A 19765-nucleotide genomic window follows, 5' to 3' on the forward strand; every position below is an offset into this window, starting at 1 on the left:
AATAAATGCTTGCTTCAAGCATGGGCATAATTTCTGCCCTAAGTCTTTTTCAGTTAAATTTCCTAGGAAAGATACATGAGTATAAGGAGAGAAAAGAAGTGCTCAGAGGGCATACAGAGATTAAGACCACAAATATATGGGGTTACTAGAATAATTTGGAATATGCTTCTTTCTATTTAGGTTAGTTGGCTGTAAGAAACACGTATAGATAAATAGTATAGGAATATAGGTGCAGGGTAAAATGGTACCCCGTATCTTAATATCAAATGAAAAATGGGCTGCTTCCTCCTTCTAGCCTGGAATAATGTGGTGTGATTGACATCCCTTCTCTGGAGTCTAATCTGGCTTATTTTCAGTTCTGGGGGTCTGTTGAATGACTTGGTCTCTCTCTCTCTCCTCATTTTTTTTTTTACTATTAGTAAAGATGAAGTCTCACTGTTTTCCAAGCTGGTCTCAAACTACTGAGCTCACGCAATCCTCCTGCCTCAGCCTCCCAAAGTGCTAGAATTATAGGCATGAGCCACTGCACCTAGCCTGAATATTCTTATACTTTATTATTATTCCTAATTTCCATGTTAGTGAAAGTCAACACTATCTTGATTTTCTGTCTTTATCAAAGACTCTTTCTGAAAATAACTTTTAGTATATAAAGCCTGAAATGTATAGGGAAATTAAGCAAAATATACACTGTATATACAGGTGGTAAGCTCCTGTCTCCTGTGACAAAGAGGCTTTGCAGACTCGCTTAGTGTCCTTATATCTAATGTATCTTACTAATTCTACTGATAAGGAAAAGCAGGCCTGAAACAGAGGACCAACCAAAATGAGGAACAAAGTTTTCCTAGGGTATTTCAAAATGAGGAAACAGTATCTCCAAAACCAAAGTTGAATTTGCTTGTTTGCCCTTAAAAATGGTGAAACAAATCAAGACTGGAAGGAACCCAAGTCTCTGACACCTTACCCAACGCACTTTCTCTACTGCCCACCAGGTACAACATAAGGAAAACCGAGAGGGCACCAATCATGCCAATTGCACAGACCATTCTGGAGAATTTTTTCTCAAGAGGAGAACAATGAAAAAGATAAAAGACTGCACTCACAATTACATGAATGCTATTTGTATTTAGTCAAATACATTCATACGCAGTGGGGAGTGGCAGCATGCTGGAAAACCCTCTTCGTGTGTGACAAGAAAGACATCTCTGCTGGGGGACAGGCAGCCATGGTTTCCATTCTTCCATCTGACCATGGATAACTCACTTCAGTCTTCAGGCTACAGTTTATTTTCCTATCAAATAAGGAGACTAACCTGAAGTTTCTTTTTAGCTTTAGAATTCTATTCTGCAAAGAGACACAAGTTTATCTGAGTGCGCTTGGATGCAGCAACTCAACCGTTTTGTTCAAATGAGAACTAAATGAGTTTGTGGTTTCTTCTTAAGAAAGGAACTGATTCCTGCAGACTCCTGGGAGGCTGATCATTACTGTCCTTGAAAAAAAAAAAAGAACAGGCACAGAGAGAAAAAGACCAAAGTTTGAAGTACACTTTTCTCCATAAAAGAAACAAAGAGTATTGCCTGGCTGCTTGGATAAACTGTTGAGAGCAGCGAATGTTGCTGGCAGCAGATGGTGTTGGTGGTGGGGTTTCTGTTACCTGATTGCTTTCTTTTTGTAAGTCAGAACATCAAAGGCACTGGAAAGTTGAAAGGGTTATCTCAGGCTTCCTGTATTCAAAGAACTCATCTTTTACCAGAGAGAAGCAAAACATAATACCCTATTGTATGGTGCTACATTTTTCAGTAGCTATCCCCCTTATTGATAATCCTAACATGAGTTTCCCTGTTTCCCAGAAAAAGAGACCTTCTAACTACAGCATACACTCACGTAGTTTTGCATCAGATCTGGATGGGTTCTCTCAATTCCATCATCCAGAATAGTGACCACAATGTTCTTTCCCGTGTAGCCTCTCTTCCAGGCTCCTTCGATATTCATGTCAGACTGGCAGGGATGTGTATTGTCACTGCAGTGCTGAAAGAAGAAGAACATGCTGCAAGATTACTAAATAGTGAGGACATTGAAGAATTACCTATTTCTTTCTTTTCTTTTTTGTTTTCTCTACTGCCCAGGCTGGAGTGTAGTAGTGTGATCAGCTTACTGTAACCTCAAACTTCTGGGCTTAGAGGATCCTCCTGCCTCAGCATGACTACAAGCGCATACCACCATGCCCAGCAAATTTTTAGATTTTTTGCAGATAAAAGGTTTTGCTTTTTTGCCCAGTCTGTTGAACTCCTGGCCTCAAGCAATCCTCCCACCTCAGCCTCCCAAAGTGCTGTGATTACAGGCATGAGCCATCGTGCCTGGCTCTACTTCTTAAGATAATGCATTAAATTAAATAGACAATGTACCAATTAACAGCAATTTGGTACATTGTCTACTAGAGTAGAAACAAAGATCTCCAGCATGAACAGGGGTAGACAGGACGGAAAAATGTGGGAAAAGCAAGTAAAATAGAAATTTCTCCGCCACCAGCTCTGACCTGTTCTGATACCATAAATCTTCTGGAAAAGCATAAAATAAGCAAATTATATCTCAACAGCAGAAAAATGATGTATCATTCTATTGTTAGCACGTTTTAATGACACACAAATTGGCATCATAGCATTTGATTTATAAATCCAAACCAGGTAACTGAAGAACATATACTTTATAATTTCTTAACCAAGCGGCTGGAAGCCAATCCAGCTGCAAACGGAACCACACAGGCAGCTTCTGTACAGTAGCCAGACATGTGCTCCTGTGAAAAGCCCATGGGCGAGAAAAAATAACAGGTCCTCCACACTTCTTTCACTAAATTAACAATGGCTATTGTACTATAATTTGTAGGCAATAGACAGATTCATCCAGCACTAATTCTCTGAGAAGGGAAAGAAGAATAGTGACAAGTCCAGAAAGGTACCCTACACGGGACAATGTGTGTGAAGGCTTCAAAGGGCAGGCTGTAAAACATGGAACCCAAGCTTATTATGTGTAGTAATTTCAATCTGCGATGGCTACAACCATACAAACATACTGAAAAACAAATTAAGCCAGTAGCTTTTCCTGATATAATTTACTAGCATTCATCTAACCCATACAATTGTTCCTTTAAAGTCCATGTCTTTGAAATATCCCTCCATGTGATGTTGTTTTCTAGGTTCTTAAGACTTGAGAGAGGAACAAAAGAGGAGAGCTACTGCTACATAATTCCATAGCAACACGGGCCACGCCAGGTCTTTCTCCATTCACTATTTTCTTTCTGCTTTGTAACAAATAGTTCAGCATATTGGGAATGGAGAATAGAAGCTTAATATGCCCTAAATATAATGGAGGCCTCACTGCCATTGATTCACTTAACACACACTTCATTGAGTGCCTACTATATATAATTAAGAAATTGGAAAGTATATATTTTTCAGTTATCTGGTTTGAATTTATATGTTAGGGTACAGCTGTGCATAAGGCAGATGAGGTCCCTGTCCTAAAGGCGAGACGGAGATTAACCACCAAATAAACAAGGCCATTCAGAGAGCTCCCCGCGTTTTAAAGTCTCCTTGTGTTTTAAACAGTGTGATACGAGGGTGAATGCTCAGGGCTGTGAGTACGCCACTTTAGATGAGATGGTCAGGAAAAAATCTCCAGTCTCTGCAAAAGTAAAATGTGAGAAGGAGCTGGTCTGCCCAAGAGCCTAGGGACATGTGTCTTGGTAGAGGACACAGCAAACGCAGAGATGGTAAGGCAGGAAAGAGTTTAACATGTCAAAGGAAGAGAGAGAGGATGACTATTGCTGGAGCTTAGTGAACAGGGAGAGAACGGCACAGAAGGCAGAAAGTTAGAAGTGGAGGCGTGGTCAGATCACTCGGCATTGCAGGGCACAATTCGGCTTGTATTCCAACTACATCCTAAGCAGGAGCTTAGATTTCTTTCCAAATCTAAATACATTTGTTAAATAATTTTCATTATTCCTCAAATGAGACCGTCTTTTGTTGAGTATTATAAACACATTTGAGTAGGTTCAAGGATTCATTTTCATGACAGACAACATCAATTTCTTAGAGAATAGGGGCTTTTACGTTGTTAGGAACATTTGTATCTTTTCCCTCACCTTCCTGACTTCTTTCTGGCACGTGAGGCCCTGCGCGCACACACACTCTGCTATTGTGTTCTACTTATCTGAATTCTCACTTCCTTGTGCCTTCAGTTTTTGGAGGTCAGCTCTGGACATACGTCTTAACACATAGCCTTTTTCAGCCTACTTGGCTTTTTCCCTTCTCTGAACTTAGAAAAACACACACACACACACACACACACACACACACACACACACACACACACACAGTTTCTCTGTGTGTCTCTCCCTCTGTCTCTCTCTGTTCTATGCAAACCAACACCGACCCAGTAAATTCTGCTGAACTGTTGTTGACTGTTGAATCTTGGGTGTGAATTTTGTCTCCCTGACTATATACATGTCTCTTGAAGACCATGCAATAAAGTAAGTCTCGCCTAGGACTTCAGAAACAATGGCTAATGATACCCCATAAATAAGGGCATATTCTCAACTTTATTTCCAGTACATATGTGTATTGCTCTGACTTCTTCCAAGATACACAGCCAGCTAACACTTGGTTAACAAAGATTGATTAAAAAACTAGTGTAGATGTCTGAAATGCCTCCGTTTTTCAGAAGCCTCCTTCTGGCCAAGAGTTTGGGCCTCTCCTCACCAAATATTTTAATTTAACACAAAGCAACCTTGACAGGTTTTTATTCCATTTTCCTTTCAAAACCTGCTGTGGCCACCTGCGGTATCGATTGTGACATGAAGTAATGTTAATGTGGCCAAGAGGTGGGTCGGAGGAAGGAAATGCACAGGAAATGGGTAACCCACAAATGGGATAACCAGCCTGAAGTGGAGGGATGCTGCCTGAAATTGTAATTACGAAAACTGAAGAAAACCAGCCGTCTACGGAAAACATGTGTGTTAAAAGTGAAGCAACTAGGTTCCTTTCTTCCACCTTTGTTTCTGTGGAATCTGACTTTACCATTAAATATTCTTGTACCACCTTTTTGCTTGTTTTCTTTATGTATGTCACCATGGTAGGAGGTGAAGGAGAGGAAATATCCAATTGATGCTTTCATTTGAACAATCTAATATAGAAAGCAGCCAAAATACAGAGGACAAAAAAGAATGTTAACGCCTAGGGTGTCTTTTGCAAATGTTAGAAGTAAGGTCAGAGGGCATTTAAATCAGAACTCTAAATCCTGAATGTGAACCTTAGACTGTTAATATATATCAAGTAGGCCAGGCTTCCAAATGTGTTTCTAATGGAGTTGTTTCCTATACCTCAAGAATCCAGAGAGCAAAGACTATGGGAAATACTGATGTCACTCAACACTGACCAAAGATGAAAATGAGTTCATTTCCTTAAGCGCCTAGTTGAAATGGTCTTTAAACTAGGCCCCAATTACTTGCCAGGAATCTATGTTACAGCAGCACCCAGAGGCAAAAGGAACACATATTAGCCGTGATTCCCTCATACATCAACAGCCATGGTGAGGTCGTCTCTGCCAGAACTGAAACTAAAGAGTGTCTGGAATTGTATTACCACACATACAGCCCACAGCATGGTGGTCACCAAAGGGGCCAGTCAGAAATTTCCAGCATATTTGAAGCTACTGAAAACTACATATGTGCACAGTATATGCAAGATAAATATTTATAGTAAATGTAGGTATCCTCAGTTCTAAATAATGTGCTGTATTTCAGTAATGCACTGTATTTAAGTATTTAGAAATGACACTGGACCGTAAACCAGAAAATATCCCGAAGAAACAATGGTTACCACAAAGTCTCCCACTTTCTTATCCATATCAGCTTGTATTTTTTTTTTTTTTGGAATGAAATTTTAAGGACGTTTTTCTGTGAGTTCAAGAAATGGCCTTTTCTATACCAGGGTTATGAACTATTCTACTCATAAACCACTCTGGGTATGTCCACTTCTTTTGGGTCTTCATAAACATCTCACAGTTCAATGAAAGACAGTTTATACCCCAAATAAACACCTTTGTTCTCATCATCATTTTCTTCAGACTGAGGTGGGAGGTGCTGATGAGGGTAGGTGGCGGGCCTTTGGTATTATATTTTTTAAATTTCTCTAAGTTCTGAGGGTCTCCAGTGAACTGCCAATTCAAATCCTGTCAATATTCTGCTAAGAATGAAAACATCTATTGTTCATTATTACTGACACAGTGGCTTACAAGACTTCATCTCTGACTATACAACATTAACAAGAAAATAAAATTAAATATACAAAAACCTGCTTTACAGACAAATGAAGAATCATATATAGTCAACTAGGTAAAGTGTACATATACTTGAAATTCTTTGTAAAATTTGGAGTTCAAGAGTTGTTAGAAGTTAAAAAAAATTGATATTCCTTAAATGAAAATATAACTAACATTTACGAGGTCCTTACCATGGCCAAGCATTTTACTAATCACCTTACATGGATTACCATCATTTAAAATTTAGAACAACCATTTGTGAGAGGTACTTTTGTCATCTGCTTTTAACAGATAAAGAAAATGAGACTTAATCAGCCTAGGTAACCTTCCAGAATTCAAACAGCTGGCTAATGTGAAATTAGGATTCAAATCTAAGCAGTCTGACACCAGAGCATAGAACTAGGTAACTCTTGTGTTAAAACTAAAACAGAAAGGGCTTAGAGGAGGGCCAAACACAAGCAAATTCAGATAAAGGTGGATAAGGAGTAGACAAGCCACGGGTGCTGGAGAAAGGTTCCAGTAAAGAAACTCAAATAACAGAAATCACTCTGGCCTAAGCACCATGATGAGTACTTCCAGGGATAAAGTGGAATGTATTCCCCTTATTCCATTTATTGTATCATATCTTTCTAGAAGCACCAGGTTTATATTTGAAAACTTTTAGCAACAGGAAGTTGACTTCTTTATTAAAAAGGCAATAAAGTGCTGGTAAATCAGTTCTTTAAAACAGTGGTCCCCAATCTTTCTGACACCAGGAACTGGTTTTGTGGAAGATAATTTTTCCACCAACGTGGTGGTGGGGAGGTGGCTTTAGGAGGAAACTATTCCACCTCAGATCATTGGGCATTAGTTGAAGTCTCATAAGGAGCATGCAACCTAGATCCCTCACATGCACAGTTCACAACAGGGTCCATGCTCCTCTGGGAATGTAAGGGCACTGCTGATCTGACAGGAGCTCCAGAGGTAATGCTCACCCGCCACTGACCTCCTGCTGTGCAGGCCACTTCTCAACAGGCCACAACCAGTACTGGTCCACAGCCAGGGCTTGGGGACCCCTGCTTTAAAAAATAGCCCTTATGTGTAGTGTTTCCCAATTTCCAGTGTAAATATTCACATCATGATTAGTATTAAACCACCACAACTGCAAAATTTCTAAACGTGTAACAATCAATGTTCATGACTTAAAGAAGGCCAATCCAGGGTACCACTGGAAACAGCCCGCTATGGTTAGTCCTGATCTATTTCTGATTAAGTCATGCCTTCCAATGGGTCTGACATCTGCTTCTCAGTACTTGGTTCTCTTTGCAGTTTCAGACAATCATTTCACTCCCTTTTACTTTTTTTTTTGGTGGAGACCTTCTTTAAACTTTCCTTCTCAAGATTACGTTTTATAAATGAACATTTGACATGTGCAAGGAAGACCATAAATTGATGTGTTCTTCTTGGGTTTTATGAAGTACAGATTCTGTGCCTCCAAAACTGCAGGTGCCTTTAAAATTCTTAGAAATATAAATCAAGGTAGTTAAGTCCTAAGATGTTTATTACAATACTTATGAGTCAATTTGGTGAATTTCAAATCCTTGGTTATCACATACATACACAACTGCCCCCAAGACAAAATAGATGCTCTGTCCAATTATTCACAGGATGATTATTCAGTCTGTGGATTAACCGGAAATCCCACGGAGGCCCAATACATTTTAACACCACCAAATTCAGCAGAGCAGCTAAGGATGTGAGCTAAAGGGAATCAGGCAGAGGAGAGCTTGAATTCTACCTCTGTGACTTTCCAGCTGTATGACTTGAGTGTCAACTCACCTAAATTCTTAAAACCTCATCTGTAGTTTGAACACAGACAATTGCTATAAAAAAGATAAAGTACATAACAATTGGTTGCTCTTATTACGATCATGCTACTACTGATGGCAGCACCTATATAGGGGCATCAGTATTCCTAAGAGTTAGGGAAGAACATTTTAGCTTTTTTTCAAAAAACTAAAAAAGGAGATCAATTATGATAAAATAAAAAGACGATGGTTTTCTTCATTGGAGAGACAGATCAGGCAAACTTGAAAGGGCAATTAATCATTAGTAAGGTTAGTTGGGATGACCTGAATTATTTTACATTTGAGGTTGTGAGCCAGAGCTGGGGAACAGGGCCTGGGGATGGGGTGCACAAGTAGGAAACAGCGTGTAATTGCCTTTTGGTATACTGGTTGAAAGTTTCGGTCTCCTATGAATCATCCTTTTTACTCCACACATTTATACCACTATTCCACCTCTGCTAGAACCATGGTTCCCAACTACTATGATAGAATCTTGACATCAGATCATTTCTCAGTTAGAAAATGTTAGAGCACCAGACATAACGCCAAGAGAACATCAGCAAATAGTGGAGGTTGGGAGAAGGCAGCTGTGGTGTACAAGATAGGCTTATAGAGAAGAAAGCAGAATAAATCCATTTCCAAAATTCTACTCATAATTGAGGATTAAGAAATCAAAGCACAGCAGTCAAAGTCTAACTAGACGGTCTTTAGATTTCGTTAAGTGGATGGCATTTCTCATTTGTACATTTTGTGACCCTCTTTGAATCTTTCCAAACTTGACCCATCTTGCGTTAGAAACCATTTAGTCTTAAAACTACTTAACAAAATAAATATCAATAAATCAACAAGCCTTAAAGGTCTCCCTTTAAGGAATCTTTACAAGTCTCATATTAGTGTTTGGAGAACTGCTTTCCACTCTATTACCAGGCCTTGGTGCTCAACAGTAACTAATGCTCCTAAAACTTAGTGGGTATTTCTGCAGCACCAAGAACAAGCTTATCTTTTATATGTAGTGCTCTCTGGAGCTTCCAGGGTTCACACCAATCTCAAATATCTCAGTTCAAAAAACTGAGTCAGGTTTCAGAAATCTAGGTCTGAAACCATTGCCTCCATCTCTATTGTCATTTTTCCTTCTCACTTACTACATTCCAGTCACCATACTGGCATGACACTGTCCCTATTGTTAGGTACCTGAAGTCCAGTCCATGCGACAGACAAGCAATTCCAAAAAATTGTCCATGAGGTACAGAAAGTGGACCCAGTGGTACATTATGGTCAGTCCATTCCTTTACCAAGATGGAACATATCCTCTCCATCCCCGACTTGCCCTTTAACAATACATGTTAGGTATTATTAACACAGGTTGCCAGGATATTGTGGGAACATGAAACCCAATTAGGGGAAAGTATAGGTAGGCTAAGAGCACTTTCTAGAGAAAATAACATTTAAACTGAGCCTCTAATACAAGCTGACTAGCCAAATGGCAAGTGGGGGATGAGGGTAAAAGTACAAAATAATCATAGAGAGACTGGAGTGTTTAAGGAAAGTCAATATAGCAAGAGAATACAGGTTATAAAAGGTGAGGTGGGAGATGAGAAAAACGGGAAGAATTGAGGCTGGATAGGTGCGCAGGGCGTGGTTTCTTACGCAACAAAAGCTCACTAATATTCAAGGTTATCAATCTGAGGGAAGTTGGCCAAACCAGAAAGGCAGGAGAAAATCAGTGCCCCAAGTTGAAGCTGCTTATCTGGGAGTTGGCTGTGTAACTGGGGGATGAAAGGCAATGAGAACACCTAAATTTGTCTAATACATGATTCTAAAGCAAATTCTAAGATCCCTGGGCATTCAACTGAACATTCTTTTCAACGAAAGCCCAGTGTTTTTCTGCTCACCCATCCACTGCTCTTCGTATTAGTCATCTTTGGTTATATATGTGTTTTACCTTCCTAGTGAAATTACAAGCCACTTGGGCTATATTATTATATCTTTATAATCATTAATGTTCATAACAAAAATACTCAATAATTCATAAATCAATATTTTTTGAGAGGCCATGACGATTAATTTTATGTGTTACTTGACTGGGTTTAGGAATACTCAGATAGCTGGTAAATAGTATTTCTGGATGTGTCTGTTCACATGCTTCCCGAAGGGAGTAGCATTTGAATAGATGGAGTAAGAGAAAACTGTCCACACAATGTGGGTGGGCATCATCTGATCTGTTGAGTGTCAGAATACAAAAAAAGTCAGAAGAGTGGATTTGCTTTCTCTGCTTGAGCTAAGACATTCATCTTCTCCTGCCCTTGGGCACTGGTGCTCCTGCTTCTCCTGTCTTCTGACTCAGACTGGGACTTACACCATTGGTTCTCCAGGTTCTTGTGCCTTCTGGGCTTAGACTAGAACTAATGGCTTTCCGAGGCTTCCATCTTGCAGATATCAGATCATGAGACTTCTCAGCCTCTATTATCACATAAACCCATCCTTCATGATAAATCTCTTTCCATATATATATATATATATATGCATTTCCATATATATATATTTCCATATATATATATGCATATAAAACAGGTAATAAAGAAAGTGAAAATAAGATCTAGAAATCTTCATCTTTTGCACATTGACTCATAATAGGGCACCCGCTTATTCAACTCTGCCAATGTAAAGGTATAAGAAAGAACACAGGAAATGTGCAGGGACTGAAGCCTTCAGAGGGAATTATGCGAGAAGAGAAGACATTCATTTGGGGTTGCTGATTATTCTAATATGCCACTAACAATGTTCAATCCTCCTGGCAGAAGTAGTCAGAGAGATGTAACATAGCAAGAGGTGAGCTTGTAAGTCTGGTGGGAAATCTCTACTGTCGAGGGAGGAGCTCAGGGATGCAGAAGTTTGTTTCCCTTGGAACAACAAGGCATGGCAGAGTGAATATTGTTCAACTTTCCTCTGGTTTTGGTATATGGCTCAATTTGAATATTGTTATCCTTTTTAGGTCATGCAACAATTCTACTGTAAGTTGAGGGGAAATTCAGTTTTGCCAAATGACTTTCTTCCTGGCTATGAATCAAAAATCAAATATTTCTTAACACATTACTCTCTCCCACAAATTGTACAATTAGTAAATTAGTTAATTGTGTTTGCTTATGAAGGATCTCAATTAAAATGTTTTTCTTAAGTGTTTATATGCCAAGAAACAATTCCTATGCTGGAGCTCATAAAAATGAATTTTAGAAGCAACTGAATTGCATTATTTAATAATTATGGAAACATGAGCAGTAAGCAACTCCCATTATTTCCTAAAATGTAATTTTTTGTTTATATTATTTGCAAAATTCCGCAAGCATAAATCTGCTCAGAAACCTCTGCCTCCTCTTTATTCAGAGGTCTCAGGAAGCGGTGCTCATAGAATGGAGCACCTTTTCCTTTTTAAAAAGTGAATAGAATGTGGTGTGGCTTGGATAAGCACAACCAACTGCCTTCAGTTCCCACTATTTTTATTTCTTCAAAGTCACAAAAAGAAAGTTGAGAAAACATTATAGGAAATAATTTTTTTTCTAGTGTTGGAGACATATAAGGTCAAGGAGAGGAAATTTAAACATCATTCAAAAATACTAAAAAACAACTTTATTAATATGTTACCTTTCTTCATTTACATTGCTTCATAAATGACTAAAGTAATCTCATGAAATATAATGGCAACTGAAAACCATCCATTTTTCAGTTGAACAAATCAAGCTGCACAGGGATATATTTACATAATATTCCTCCAAACCTTCATTCATTCTGCACTCAGCTTTTGACAACATAATCATTATCTTTTCAATGGATGGATGAATGAATGAACGAATGGATGAACAGAAAGACAAATAAATAGAAAAATAATACATAAATTTGCTCTCTAAGTTCTATCACATTTCAATTTCTCACAGATTTTTACTGAAGGCTACATCTCTTTCCAGGACTCTGCAGAAATTCTAAACAGTAAAAGCCACTTCAGCTTCCTTAAGTCAACCCCTAAAACTTCCACAGCTAAGATGCTTTCAAAGGATATTTTCAAAGCTAAGTCACACAGGTGGTATACATATGAAAAGAGGAGGACACCGAGGGATGGAGAGGATCAAATGCACAAAACAACAAAGCTGTGCACATTCAAGTGATGGGCACATGATCATTACATGGTCTTGGTCCCTCCAAGAATAGGAACCACTTGGAATTTCCTAGTAAAATACAAGTTTAACCTGTTTAAACTCATCAGACAGCAGCAGACATTTGGTATTAAACATTAACAGTGGTCCCCCTGATTTCTGTCTCAAATTAAGGTGCTAAGGTAGTTAACTTAAAAGACAAAAAAGACTTCTTAGTGTATTGAAATTGTATCTACAAATAAGGGGGATGCAGAATTTCAAATGGGTCTTTTCAGATTTTTTGACCTTGCTCCTCTCCAGATCTATGAGACTTCAGGCTCAACTTTTTGAATATTCTAATGGTTCTAAAGGATTTTCACCATGACCTCTAATAAGTTATTATCCAAAATACATTTATTTCTATAAGAAATGTAAAGGGACTGTGGTAAGGAAGCTTGGAAACCAGGGCGGAGTATAAAATCAAGCAACTGTAGCAGAAGAGGTAGGGTTTCTTAAGACCCACATGCACCTTAACTGGTTGCAGACAAAATTTGAATTCAACTTTGCTTTCTTGCAAATCTTTCTTTTTCCTAGTGACACAACTTCTTTCAGTATAACTCATCTTTATGTTTTTATATAATCAAAGGGCATGTCTAATACACATAATGATCTCAAATAAAGGTGTGCTGCTTAGAAAAGGAATATAACTCAGTATCAATAGTTGAAGTTTATATTACCAACTTTCTGTTTTTCCTATATTGCACAAGCCAACTATCCCAAAATGTAATGGCCAGAAACAATAATTTATTATTACCATTCACAATTCTATGGGTTGAGTAGGATGAGCTGTGTGGTTTTCACTTGGGGCCTCCCATACTTTGTAGTCAGATGTCCACTGGGGATAAAGGCATTTGAAGGAGTGACTGACATAGATGTTAATATGGGCTTTTTCATTCATGTGAACACTGGGAGAATTTTCAATCTGATGTGTAGGATTTAGTTATTAATGTCTGTCATAGTTGAGTTATCTAAAAGTCCTTCTGAAGGACATGTATCTATTGCATGATGGCTTATCCCATAATAGTTAGAGTAATGACAGTTACATTAATTTTACATCTGTAAACTGTCGAAACATGTATTTATTCGCCTGTGTGTGTGTGTTCATTTTTAAAAATTTCCAACCGTACATATTAAATGCCTTTTAGACACTAAGTCTATATTATGGAATGAGAAAACACATGATCTAGTCTTCGTAAAGGTGATATTCAAATTTGGGCAGATGCATAATAAATAAGTAGGCAAATAAGACAAACTATAATTAGAGATCACGGTAATAGTTATGAAGAAAATAAAAGAGAGACCTTGGATGACATTAAGGGAAATGTGTTATTAAATTTATACCCTGAGTTCTTTACAGTTTTTCTGTTAGTGAGCTGACATTTATTCAATGAACACTGAAACTTCATTTTGGAAAGAGGCTTTTATAGGCATCAGGCAATAAACTCTGACCATGGAAGAGCAAGTTAGAGCAAAATTGAGGCCCCCAACCTACTGTCATTTAAAATTTAAAAGCAAAACAAAACACATTTCCACATTTCAAATACAAAATTAAAAACAAATAAAACTACTTATGACAAAAACGATCCACACTGTGATATGTGTGATGTTTCAAAAGTATGATAATATGCTATTGCTGTGATGTATCCACAGAAAAATGAATCTACTTACAGGGCAAAGCAAAAACAGTCTCACTTCTGACAATCAGCAAAATGAATACTGATAGCCACTAAAAAGCGTGCTTCAATATCATTCCTTCTAGACTCAGTAAAAATAATTGTTGGAATCTACCTGACATCTTTGCTTTTATTGTCCACTTGAAGATGTAAACTAGTATAAAATCTACAAAGTTGCTTACAAGGAAAATGAAACATTTTGCTTGGACAGGCCAATAATATGTCCAGGACTTCTTGCACAGTGGCAAGCAGCAGAAGCTTTCAGAAAAGATGAAGGATCCCACAATGCATTTGATTAGCCACTCAATAAAGGAACCTACAGAGAAGATTGCCTCTTCGACCTGGAGAGATTCTCTCCAGACCCTGGAGTATAATGAGCAAGAAAACGAACTCGTTTTTATCCTCCACTAGCAAGCGTAATTGCAAATGTTTTTCTTATTAACAAAAAATGTCGAATCCTTTCAAGAATTTAACCAAGCAACTTGCTTTAATAGCATCCAACAGAATTTCTTGTTAGATAAAAATAGTAATTCCAGAAAAGTCACCATCCACACAGCGACGCATCTTCATGTATAGAGCAAGGACACTGAACTTTCTCTATAGCAACTCCTAATCTCTTACAGTGGCATATTCAAGGTAAACTGGAATGCTGTTTCTGGAGCCTAAACCACATTTTTTTCCATTCATTAATGAAAGGAATAATGTTAACACAATTAAGTTCAACACTGGGGTAGCAGCTTTCCACAGCCACATTCTGCAGCCCACGTACATATTTTAGAACATGGTTTTCCAAGCACGTTGTCTTTCCTTTCTAATTAGTAAGCTCTTCATGGATAACTAAGATAAACACCTTAGACAGTCAAAGTCCAAAACGTCCTCATGTCTGACAGTGGTATGTTTTCACTGATCATTTAGAGTAGGGCTTTCCATGGTGGAAAAAGTGGAGAAAGATATTGAAAGATGTTAAGTTGGACTTACAGAGACCCTAAAAGCTGCTCATCGGACATGGCAGCAAAACGCAGCCCTTCCCACTTTATTCTCCAACACCTTATTTTTCATTAAAATGGAAGAAAGGGCACAGTGAACAATAAAGTGACAGATCACAGTACTCCAAAGATTCTAACCAAGACAAACAAAAAATAACACTTCCTTTACAAGGATTCGTTTAACGTATAAATTCCTTAAGTTACTTTCTAGTGATAAGTTTGTACTATTCATAGCTTGGAATGTTTTTAGCTGCAAGGAAAAAAAAGCCCCAATTAACCATTCTCAGAAAAGGCATTTAATTATCATCCAGTTAATCTGAAAGTTGGTGACTCCGAGTTAATGAACTCATTATGGAACCAGACTATGTTCGCCGCCACCAGACTCAGCTGTTGGCCCATTTTCCTCTGAAAGTGCCTCCTGATTTCAAGATAACTGCCACAGCTCCTTGTATGATATCCCTCATCAGAATCCCAAGCAGAGGGAAAGACGTCACAAAAGACATTCTCTCCTAAGAGAAAGAAATTCCTCAGTATCAGCTTCATCAGTAGTTGTTATTGGCTAAAACTGGGTCACTGGTATACCTCTTTCTTCATCCCATTTATTCCCTAGGGCTAGGAGACAGTTTACCTTCTCCGAGATTAGGTCATCTCCACCAGAGCTACATAAACGTAAACGTAGGGATATAAAGCAGGTAATAATGAAGTATGATTGTAGGGTAGAAAAAAAAGACACTGTCTGAAATACGGTTATTCCTTAGCTTTTGTGATTGCTGCATTTTATCAATCTAACTTTCACTCCACTTATCTAGCAATATATGATCGAGCTCTCATATATATATATGACAGTTTAAGGTAGCAGAATTTTTAAAGGTTTTTTGAAAAATCAAACATGAAGAACACCATTAAGTAGAACATCAATTCATATAACTGAAAAAAATAAATGTCTTAGTCCAACTGGAAATGAGATTGAATAGAACTGCACTGAACATTTTTGTTGTTATCCTCACATTTCATTAGAAAATAACATTATGATTATGAAGTTTCTTATTAAATTAAATTTGTAGCATTAATTCAACAAACATTTTGCACATGCTTTTTGCTCAGCACCATCCCAGGTATCATACTAGGTACCACGTGGACTGTGAAAAACGGTAACAAACATTTCTTTCCCTAAAGGAGAGCTGCTAGATAAAATACAAAAGCCCCCAGTTAAATTTGAATTTCAGATAAAGAAGAAAAACTTTTTTAGTTTAAGTAGATCCCATATATTGGATGGGACATATTTATACTAAAAAGTTATTCACTGCTTATCTGAAATTCAAATTAACATCTATTTTCACTTTCTACATCTGACAACCCTTAGTGCCACCAGTCTAAGAGAGGGTAACTTTACAGCGTAATAATAATTTATCCTATGACATCTCCAACGTTAATCAACTGCATTTATCTTTCTTAAGGAAGAATTAAGACGCCTATAGAAGGAAAGCAAAGCTTGTGCCTGTAATCCCAGCACTTTGGGAGGCCGAGGCAGGTAGATCACAAGGTCAGAAGATAGAGACCATCCTGGCCAAACCTGGTGGCCAGACATGGTGAAACCCTGCCTCTACTAAACGTACAAAAATTAGCCGGTTGTGGTGGTGCACGCCCGTAGTCCCCGCTACTGAGCGAAGATTGCTGCACTGCACTCCAGCCTGGTGACAGAGCGAGACTCCATCTCAAAAAACAAACAAAAAGAATCCACTGAGAAGGAAATAGGCAGTGTTCTGTTTGCTTCACATCCAGATAGGATCTGAAGAATCTAATCCTGGTTTCAACAGGATAATGAAAGCCATCTAAATCTTAATCTCCCCATGCATCCTTCAAAAACAATATAAGGATAAAACAAGGAGAAACTATAAAAATGTTTACACAGATTTATATCATAACTAGGAAAAAGAGAACACAACAACCTCAGATTACACATAAGCAGAAGAAAAAAATTACTCAAATCCAGCAGAACCCGCTCTTAGATCACTCCAGAGCAGAAAGTCAGATAAAGACAGCAGAAAAGTAAAAGGAAGCAGAAGCCCAGTGATGAGACACAAATAGAATAATGTTCTACAGAGAACGCCCCTCCTCAGCAGGGAAATAAGGTGAACAGATCTGAGACCTGCACAAAGCTCAGAGTGCAAACTAGCAGAGACGGAAATTATACAAAGGCACCAGTTCTGGGAGTGAAGGAGCAACTTAGAATGGAAACTCCTTGAAGACTTGGTGGAGAAAGAGATAAGAAAGTGATGAAGATCACCTTAACTCAGGAGTTTGAGACTACCCTGGGCAACATGGCTAAACCATGTTATTTTTTTTGTGTCTATAAAACATACAAAAAAAAATTAGGCAGGCATGGTGACAGGTGCCTGTGGTCCCAGCTACTTAGCAAACTGACGTGGGAGAATCACTTGAACCCAGGAGGTCAAGTCTGCATTGAGCCATAATCATGCCACTGCACTCCAGCCTAGACAAGAGCGAGACCCTGTCTCAAAAGAAAGAAAGTCATGAAAAGCAGAAGTCATGTTAAAGCAAAGGAGAATCACTAAGTCAGAAGGCCATCTACCCTCCTCTCACTCCCTCCAAGATAGAACCAAATGATTCTTACTGTTTGGTTATATAAGAAAATATTGTTGTTCTTTTGAACTAGGAGACTTAAAAAGTCATTCAAATTCCTACCTCTTTCTATACGCAATTGCTACTAATGATCTAAGAAAACAGAACATCTCAAAATGCATACAGACATGTAGACAAATATCCACCCAATGTTCTATAACAACAAAGTATAAAAAGACAATCAAAATATTGCAGGTCAATACAATTCTACTCAAAAATTTGCAACAGAACAAAAATGGAACACATCTAAACCTACGTGAAATACACTGATATAGAATCTGAAGATATGGAAATGTAGCTCAAAGAAATATTTTAAAAATATATGGACAAAACAAATACCAGAAAGTTGTAAAACCAGAGTTAATTAAACCCTGGAAAGAAACTGAACACTAAACTATATTAGAAATAAAAATTAATTACAAGGTGTCTGAAAGAGAAGTGATTCAACTGAAAATACCATCAGGATCATTGAGGAAAGGCATAAACATGGGTAAGAGAACAAAAAGCAACATAGAGGTCAAAAGTATTCAAGAGAAAGTAACTAATAAAGAAAACTGGCAAAGAAGACCTAATACGCTTGTACCTGTGCCTAATTTTTAACACTACACTTTAAGAAAAAAAAAGTCTCCTGGACCTCCACACCAAAACAAACTAACAAACAAACAAACAAAAGGGTTACTTGCAGGGGAAAAAACTATCAGTGAAGTTATCCTTCCAATATCAAGACTCTAGAAAACATTTTATACAATTAAGAACCCAATGGCAATGTGTTCCATCCAACCAAGATATGACTGGCAAAAGAGCTGATGGGGTCTGAAACATTTATTTGCAAATCTAAGATAAAAGCAAAGGAGGAAACCAGAGTGGAGGAAGAGTAAGCAAACATGTGTTATGTGTTCTGACAAAACAGAAATAATGAACTTAAAATAGAAGGAGAAAGGTCACAGAAATGATAAAATAGACTAAGCTAATGAATTGTTTCATAGATAGACTCAATGGATCTGATTTAAAGCTGAAAAACAAAATATAGATTAAGTGAGGAAAAAGAAACCAAAAGCAAATAAAAGTTACGTTTAATGATCACTAAAATAATACAACCTTCCCCATAACCAAAATCAATTACTTCAAAAGAACAACGAATGGACCCCATACAAAACACAGTAACACAATATAAATTACATATACATAAAATCTAAAATAATGTCAGATAAGATTAAATTTATTGGTTATATTTATACATGTAAATGAGCTTAAAAATTTCTATTAAATAAAAAATACATTAAATTGTCTCACAAAGCAAAATCTAACACCTCAAATAGAGTAATTCAAAGCCTAAGAATAAAGAGTTGGGGCAACATAGGGTTGTGATTCTGATACCAGATAAAATATACAGAGAAACCATTTCTCACCCATCAAACAAGCCAAAATAAGCCTGAGAAAGATGGTGAGACTTAGTCTCTTGAAAAAAAAAGAAAAAATGGGTGTGGTGGTGTACTCCTGGCCACTTGGGAGGCTGTAGTCCCAGCCACTTGGAGGCTAAGGTGGGAGGATCAGTGGAACTTAGGATTCTGAGGCCCGGGAATCTGAGGCAGCAGTGAGCTACGATTGTGCCACTGCACTCCAGCCTGAATGACAAAGCAAAAATTTCAAAAATTGCTAACAGAACCAGGTGAGGGGAAGAAGGCATCCAAACATGATTGATGAGAATGTAAACTATCCTAGCCCTTAATGAGGGGGGATTTAGCAATATCTAGTAATGCTATATTAGACTGTTCCTAGCAGTAGACTGCTCATTCCAAAGGTAGAAGGGAATATAGCATGAAAATACACCTACAAAAACAACCACTAAGTATGTGTTCATGGTTATTCAGTCTGGAGTTATTTATAAAAATATATGGAAACAACCTACCTGCACACTCATTGGTAGCTAAATAAATTACAGTAACTCTACCAGAATATCACTGCATAAAAGTATGAAGTTCTCTATGAACATAGTGATTTCCAAGAATAGATTAAGCGATAAAAGCAAAATGTAAAAAAGTACATATATAGTATATGTATTTTACTTTGAACCATATATTTTACATATTTTAACATAAAATTAAGTAAATAATAAGATTAAATATATATATAAAGAT

At 37.7% G+C, this 19765-nt stretch overlaps 1 protein-coding gene and 1 long non-coding RNA gene across 8 annotated transcripts in view; both read right to left on the reverse strand.

Annotated features, from left to right (window-relative positions):
- The window catches only part of PCSK5 (proprotein convertase subtilisin/kexin type 5), a 463699-nt gene that overhangs the window by 330385 nt on the left and 113549 nt on the right, over positions 1-19765 (reverse strand). For all 7 annotated transcript variants that reach the window (XR_004272619.1, XR_004272620.1, XM_032290888.1 and 4 more), the window contains exon 4: positions 1882-2025. Coding sequence is in view for 5 of the 7 variants with exons in the window: in XM_032290888.1 (XP_032146779.1) it covers positions 1882-2025 (144 nt within the window). In the remaining 2 variants the exon portion in view is untranslated. The remainder of the gene's footprint in view (positions 1-1881; positions 2026-19765) is intronic.
- Positions 5910-17361, reverse strand: LOC116559787. Its single transcript, XR_004272622.1, has 2 exons — positions 8118-17361; positions 5910-8080 (listed from the first exon to the last, which is right to left on the reverse strand). It is a non-coding gene; the product is annotated as an uncharacterized LOC116559787 (long non-coding RNA).

This window comes from Sapajus apella, unplaced genomic scaffold (assembly GCF_009761245.1).
Source record: "Sapajus apella isolate SASKATOON/1434 unplaced genomic scaffold, GSC_monkey_1.0 scaffold24, whole genome shotgun sequence".
NCBI lineage: Eukaryota > Metazoa > Chordata > Mammalia > Primates > Cebidae > Sapajus > Sapajus apella.